General features: G+C 30.3%; 1 protein-coding gene across 1 annotated transcript; it reads right to left on the bottom strand.

Moving 5' to 3' along the window:
- Window positions 1-699: 699 nt before the first annotated feature.
- Window positions 700-1,844, bottom strand: LOC117182295. Its single transcript, XM_033375427.1, has 3 exons — window positions 1,735-1,844; window positions 1,315-1,641; window positions 700-1,168 (listed from the first exon to the last, which is right to left on the bottom strand). The coding sequence occupies exons 1-3, from the start codon at window positions 1,828-1,830 to the stop codon at window positions 1,157-1,159; spliced, it is 435 nt and encodes a 144-aa protein (XP_033231318.1). The 5' UTR covers window positions 1,831-1,844; the 3' UTR covers window positions 700-1,156.
- Between the last annotated feature and the right edge of the window lie 6,348 nt (window positions 1,845-8,192).

Here is an 8,192-nt window from a genome sequence, read left to right as displayed (position 1 = left end):
TTGAAAAAGAACTCCCTAACTGCACTGCCCGGAGTTATTTCAATCAACTCCATTCTGACCCTATAGTTGTCCCACGACACCATAAGGAGTTAACCTTAAGGAGTAAATATCGCTGAAAAGGAACGCAGAAAGGAGTATTCACTATGTAGAAATAGGCTTCAGTACTCTGAATAGATTGTATGGTGAAAATATAAATTTTTGTTTTGTGTAACCCTAAATTCTTTAAATAAATTGATGAGTTACGTAACTTAATTGGACAATCATAATCATTTTTATAATAGTCTAATAAAGTTGTTAAAAATAATTAATTTAAGAAGTTCAATTTGGTAGAAAAACCTAATTAATATTTTTAACATTACAACTATTTAAAGTACTGAAGTATTTTTTTGTCGTACGTTAGTAAATAAGAACACATTTTCTAATTTATAAAGCAATGAATATATTTTAAGAATTAGTAATCTGTCTTATATAACAAACGCAATCTTTAAAGTTGAAGATAAAAGCCCGAATTTCTATTTCGAGTCGGGCAGCAACACATAGGGAATATGCCCTGTAACATCCAACAATGTTCCCATAACTATTATGCAACTCGTAAGCAGGTACATGACTCAAGTTCTGCAAAGTAACTAAAAAGAAAATGTCTTTAAAATCTTTATCGACCTCCACATAATAGGAATGATAAGTTTCGCAGTAGTATCGACTTTTTCATTTTTTATAAATTGCATAAGGATTTGAATTGTGAACAAATATCTGATCAATTTTCATGAAAATTGGCATGTCGGACACATCATCTATCCCGTATACAATTAAAAACCCTACCCTATACAAATTTCTATAATGTATTTGATTCGTCACAATTATTTGAGCTTTAGGACTTAATTTAATGTTAGTTGACTCTTCAAAATTGCAGTCTTTGATTAAATCACTGTAGTTCATAACTTTACCAGAGGTTACCTGGGTCTTTCAAAGAAGGAAATTCTTTAATTATTTACTTGGCACAATCAACTTTTTGTTCCTTAGAGGGATAGTTTCCAAACTTGTCAACTAAATGGTCGACACATATATTTACAAGTTTTCTACGATTTTGAGGAGTAAGGGTAGCTGTTTCCTCATAATCCTTCAAAATGTCTTCGCTAACTGAGTTTTGTATGACTGCTTATTTTATGTCCTACAACATGAAGATGACGAGTACTAAGTAGACAATATGACGGAAAAGGAAAGAAAGAATAACAATTCACAGAGTCAAATATATAATATAGAAGACAAAAAAGTGGTTTGAAGTATAAGTTAAAAATTAAAAAATTTTTAACTTACCAGTATCGAGAACCTTTTCTTCGCAGCTGTAGGGCCATCCACGTCAACGTAATCCGCTTCGGTACTTCTTTTTCCGTTCACGGAATTTGGTTCAAGAAAGTTATCATTAGTTGCTTGATTTTCAAGAATGTTTTGATCAATACTGTTATCAGGACCGGGAAGTAACACCATTTCGATTTTCCCAAATCGTGTGTCAAGATTAGTGCCATTGGCAGCCGTGGATAATGTCACTATGTTTTTTAATAACGGATCGTCGCTGAGTATAACAAGTTTCGATTTTTCGGGGGCTTCATTTAGAATGCTAAGATCCATGTAATTATTTTCATCCTGTTATAAAGGAATTCTTTTTTTAGATCACTATACTATATACTATAATTGTTAAATGACACCGGGAAACAGTGGTGCCTATATCTTATTTACCACATTTTCTTTGTTTTCTTGTAGTGTCGCGTTTAAGATGTTAAAATTCGAAGGGAACTGCTTTTCGTCAAGAATAACTCTAAAATATTCATTCATAGAGAAAGATCAAAACACATCTTCTTCGATATCAACACCTTCTGCATCCTGAAGAATGATTTTTTCGTCCGTGAAACCGAACTTTAATTTCACTGAAAAAAATGTCATTATTATTTTTATTTCGTTAAAAAGGATAAATATTGTTTATTCAATTTTACATTTCAGAAAGATTTAAACGTTTTCAAAATTTGATAGAAATAATAAGGGTTTGAAAGGTTTAAAGGATTTCAAAAGATTTCACAATGATTTAAATCAAAAGGTTCTACGAGGAATAGGCTATCTTTTCGTTAACGTTGAATATTAGGCTAACTTCATTTAGCTATTTTTTTAGGATGAATAAATAGACTACTATTTTTCGAAGCATTTCCTATGAATTCAAAACTACAGAATTTTGTACTACAGTTTTTAATGTAATTTAGACTCCTCTATCACTTAAAACAAAAAATTTTAAAAGATTCTCATTTATTTTAACACTACTTACTACGTGTTTACTTAATTTCATACAAAATGAAGTTAGCTTATTCTTAACGGTAACGAAAAGGTAGTCTATTCTTCGTAGAACCGATCGAAATAGAATCGAAATAGAAATTTAATAGATTTCACAAAAAAATCACAAAGATTTCAGACGATTTCAATAAATTTCTAAAGATTTCAAAGATAACGTAAGGATTTCATACGATTAAAGAGAGATTTTAAACATTTCAAACAAATAAAAAAAGATCTCAAAACATAGTAAATCATTTCACAAATATTTCCAATTTTTCAGAAAGATTTCAGGAGATTTCAAAATATTGTAAATTATTTCACAAAGATATAAAAATATTTCAAAATTTTTTGAAAAATTAGCAAGATTCCGGACAGATTTCAAACGATTTCAAAAATTCCAAAAGATTTTGAATATTTAAATTTTTTTGTGAAGAATTCGCAAAGATTTCAAAACATTCAAAATTATTTCATAAAAAAAGATCACTGATTTATGTTTGTACACAATAAAAAATATCTATTGAATTTTACATCAATAGAACAGGTAAATAAAAGGAGTCACGTGTATTGGATTCAGTTTACGAAATTTTGTAAAAATCCATCGAGCGATGAATTTCGTAATTGCAGCTGTTTAAGTATTCCAATGTGGTCGGTAATTTTACACACGAAAATTTAAAATTCATTCCGTGACAAAATTCAATAAATTGGGCGACAGGATTCGAACGTAACTACTTACCTAAAATACATAAGATACTATGGGTATTTTTTGCAGTTCATATTCCGTAATAAAAATATGAAATATAAATTTTGAAAAGCCGAATTTTTTCCATTCCCATAGCAGCAAATGTAAAAGGCAAAGCAGGAATAGCTAGAATTTGATCTATTTTTGTGTAAAAGCTGTCAATAAAGTTGAATATAGTTGCCAATTTCCTCGCGTTAACAATCAAAGTGCACCAAAATGCTCCAAAATTAGAGGACGGACGCATTGACAAACTGTGAAAACGAGAGAGGCTTGCGTATTTACATATTACTTAATTAATTATTCCAAATTTAATACTGATTAAAAGTAAAAATCCCTTCGAGTTTCCGTCAGGGAAAAATCAAAGGTCTTTGGTAAAATTAAAAAGCTCAATGAAATTTCGAATTTAAAGAATTTGATTTTACCGACCCATAGTATTTTTAAACGCTGCGACAAAATTTCCCTTATGAATGTAAACTTCATACGAGGGAATGTGTAATTTTATTTTTATCTAGCGTGTAATATTACACTGATTTTCGAGGGTTTTTTTTTTACATCAGTATAAAAGCTGTAATTTCACACACTTTTGTAAAATGACCTAGTTAATTGTGTGCAATTTATAATTATAGAATATATAATTTTCACAATTTTTTCCCGGTTTTTGAGGTTAATGTCACCATGATATAGGTTAGAATTTTAGAATAGTCCGCACTTTGTTCTAAACACATACTTAATTGACTCGCTAACGAATTTTACAAACAAAAATTGGTAATATTTGTATATAAAGGAAATAAGTAAATTCAGTAACCTTTTAGTATAAAAAAGGATACACAGAAATGTCAAGGAACATTTTTTGAACACTCTGAAAGCACATTGAGAACTATTTTTCAAGCATTTCTTTAGCAATTGTAAAAGGAACAATTCTCACGAATTTTTATAAATCATCCACAATGATTAAAAGTGATTAAAATGCACCATGGATGTGCTCATAATTATTATGTATAATTGTATTGACCGCCCTTACGAAACTGTACTACAGGAATGACTACAGGATATCTACAGCCGGATACTACAGAATTACACTTGTATAATACTGGTTTACTACAGGCATACCTGTAGTAGATTACAAGTATACCACTGGCTTATACTGTAGTAATTCAGTAGTAAATTCGCCACGAATTTAAACGCCTCGCCGTGTCGGAGTACAGTCCAGTAGTACACGATTTCATTTTGCGTCTGGCAGTGGCAGATGTAGAAAACGCTGACTACGCCCAACATGCAATAGATGGCGGCACGTAGTGTACTGAAGTAATGCCATTAGATATAAATTTCACTCACATTGATGGCTCGCCAGTAAAACATTTTCTACTCATTTTAGAGATTCGGTTTAAAGTAATGACCGCTGCTTTCGGATCATTTTTCAAATGATCGTCACACCAACTTCCCTATCGCACGTACACTCATTCGTGCTTTTTAGAATTATTTTCTTCATGTCCTGTTTTTGAATACGATAACTTCGTATTGTTATTTTCAAAGTAAAACAAATGAATCTGGGTTCCCATCAGTGGTCACATATTATTTTTTTCCTAGATCCAAAAATTTCATTATTTAGATTTAATAAGAGAATAATTAATAAAAGTATGAAAAATAAGATTTTCTATAATTTCTAAGAATAAATCAACAGCAAGTCCGTTTCCACAATTAAGGGTTTGAAAACCCAACTCCAGCGATGAAATCTTCTTCTGAAAATCTTAACAAGTTATAACTAAAGGATTAAGTAAAAGGGTATTTTTAAATAATTAAATGGATAAATACATAATTAATTGAATTAACAAGATTTATTAGTCTGGTCTTTTGAAATCTATCTTTACAGGAAAAAATCTTATTCGAGTTTCAAGTTAACGAACGATTCGCGGCCGCGGACCAGGTTAATCTGTCTTTGTTTCGTCGTGGAAGCTTCGATACCGTCACAGCGGTCCTCAGCCTCCCCTCTCTTTCGTGTTTTTCTCTGGTTAGCCTACTTTACTTGCTCTACAAATCCCTACTCTGTAAAGTGCCTAATTCGTCGTCGATTTCATAATACATCTTCTCATGGGAAGAGGGTACGTGACTTCACGCTTGGCCGATTATTGAGATAAAGTCCAGGCGCACACATTGTTTATGTTATCATTCGGAGAACCGACTTCTCGGAGGTCTTATTAATCGTCTCAACCAAAATCAAACAACTCTCTAATCAGTTCTTTTTTAACGATCTAGTGTCGCCAATTGTATATCTAATATAAGATTTATATATCCTGCCATCAAACCTGCTATATCCTATGTCTAAATAATCATAGCTGAGTAACATTAATATTCCTTTCAAGAAATTGCGCTTAATCTAATGTATACATTTATTCGTTTACAAGAAACGATTATCACTTCAAACATTTTCATGTCGATTTGCCCCACTGTTGCTTGCCAATCTTTTCTTCGAAATAATACTTAAATTCTAAATCTAGAAATTCAAGTTCGGGTAGAATTTGAATTCACAGAGGATTTATGGATGCTAAGTTTTAATAGTGTAAATTATTCTTAGTGCTGTTTAGTGAAAAATAAGTGAAAAAAATGCAAGCTGCAGTATCGCCCTATTCGAGGATTAAAAAAAGGCAATAAAATAAGTTCTCTAATTGTGACACCTCTACTTCATTTTCCATGTAAGTTTACTTAATAATATTTATAATTAAATTAATTACATATTCCTAAGTCTACTTTATCATAGTTCCTTTCATGAATTACAACTATTTTCCCGTTAATACTCATTTCTTATCTTGATTTCTTTTTGTGAACCATGCGTGAAACTTTTAATATTTGTTTAAACTTTACAGGTTAATGTCACTTCACAACATGTATAGCAACCATTGCAACAAATCGTAGCTCAAGATGAGCTTCAATTAGAAAAATATACTCGGTGAGCATTTGAAACCTTGACTCATTTAAGTTTACTCTCCATTAAACTTTATCCTTGGTTCAAAAATTTAGAAAAGTGAACTCAACCCTTCCTTAAAATTTAGTTTTACTCAACTTATAAAAATAGGTTTCATTTAGAACTAACTTTTCTGTCTAAAACGAATTAATTCTCGTAATAACATATAATTCTAGCTTTAATATGATTATATTACTAAAATATATCCTATAAAAAATCAGTATAAACTAAACGATAATTTCAGAAAATAATAATGAATTTTAAGCTTACCCATAAAATGAAAGTCAGTTACTTAAATTAAACCTTTCATGTTTTATATCATTTATTGTCAAATAAACATGATTTTCTCGATAAAAACTCTTAAGGCTTACAACAATTATATCAAGAATAACAATAATAATTATTATTATAATTCCGCAAAATCGTTAATTAAAATAGTGCTCAAACTAATTTTTTTTTCAATACTACCTTAATTTATTTACACCTTACCCAAACTGAACTAAAATTTTAAGTTTATTCTATTATTCTATTATTATATATTTAATGTTCTTTCGTACATATAATTTTTCTTTCATTCATATAAAAATGTCATCTTCTAACTAAACGGTATTTTGAACTTAATTTTTATGCAAAATTCCTTAATAATCATTTATTGCTTCAACTTCATACTCATTGCCGTCATTTTATATAACCAATACTATTCAATAATGATTAATTTTCAATTAATTTCCCAGAATTTATAAATTGTTAAAATTTAAAAATTTTGGGCTCTTTGTGTAACATAGTTTTTTTTTAATAATCTATCCATTCGGCTTTAATTTTAATTATTTTATTACGGTTCTTAAAAATTTTGGTCTCTTTGTGTAACATAGATTTTTTTTAATAATCTATCCATTCGGCTTTAATTTTAATTATTTTATTACGTTTCTTAAAAATTTTGGTCTCTTTGTGTAACATAGTTTTTTTTTAATAATCTATCCATTCGGCTTTAATTTTAATTATTTTATCACGGTTCTATCCTTTACCTAATTTGAATTGAAATTAATAATTTCAATACAGTTTTAAGCTGCTATCTATACATATAGCGTTCTTCTTCTAATGATCCTAATTCCCTCCTTTCTTCACACGTCGCACGCGCGACCTTGTCCCATAAACTTGCATGTCTTTGACTTTCCTTGTACTGACCTAGTTTCTTTTTCCTTTCAAGAATTTTACATCTCTTAGTAAATATCTATAGTTGAAATCCCGGATAAGCGTAACACAGAAATTTCAAATTTTGCGATTCTACCATTTCAAAATTTAAAAATTAACAATGATAATCTAATGATGATTGACTAAATTCTCAATAAATTACAGGTTTTTATATCACATTCAACTTTTGCGTTAATTTAGAAAGAATTTTACAGATGGGCCCTTTTTCATACATTTTATTTCAAAAATTGTGAAAAATAAATTTCAATATCTATTTTCAAATAGAATTTTATACGTATCTCAAAAATGCATGTTTTATTCTATTTACATGAACAATAGAAGTTTGTTTTGGTGTGATTTACAACTCTACATTAAGGTCATCAATAACTTTTACGATTTTGAATGGACCTGAATAATAGTCGTCAAATTTGTCCTCCCTCATATTAACTAGCACATAAACGTATTGATTTTTCTCAAACTTTCGTTCATTGATCTTTTGGTCATAATATTTTTCGCTACGTCTTTTTGCAGCTTCCAATCGAGCTGTAGCAAGTGATTCTTTTTCTGCAATTCGATTTAAAACTTCTTCAACTGATTGTACGTATGTCATAGGCATCTTTTCGTCTCCGAATTCGGAAGGAAATCTTGCCCTCCGCCCAAAAACAACTTCGTGAGGAGTCATGCCAGTGGACTCGTGAACAGAAGTATTAAAGGAAAAAATGTCAAACGGAAGCCATTGGTCCCAGTTACTCCGCTCACTGTAATTGCGTAAGTATTCCACAAACGTGTGGTGACTCCTTTCTAATGCACCTAGAGATTGCGGATGATAAGCAATAGAACGATATTTCCGAATTTTGAATATTGTAGCAATGCTGTTCATAATGTTACTCATAAATTGAGATCCTTGGTCGGTTTGTATTATTTCGGGGCATCCAAAAACGCAAATTAAATGTTCTGCTAGTGCCACTGCAACGTGAGGCAAGTCTA

This window comes from Belonocnema kinseyi, chromosome 10, assembly GCF_010883055.1.
Source record: "Belonocnema kinseyi isolate 2016_QV_RU_SX_M_011 chromosome 10, B_treatae_v1, whole genome shotgun sequence".
Lineage (NCBI taxonomy): Eukaryota > Metazoa > Arthropoda > Insecta > Hymenoptera > Cynipidae > Belonocnema > Belonocnema kinseyi.
The sequence above is the reverse complement of the archived record's forward strand: the minus strand, read 5'-3'. Positions and strand labels throughout refer to the sequence as shown.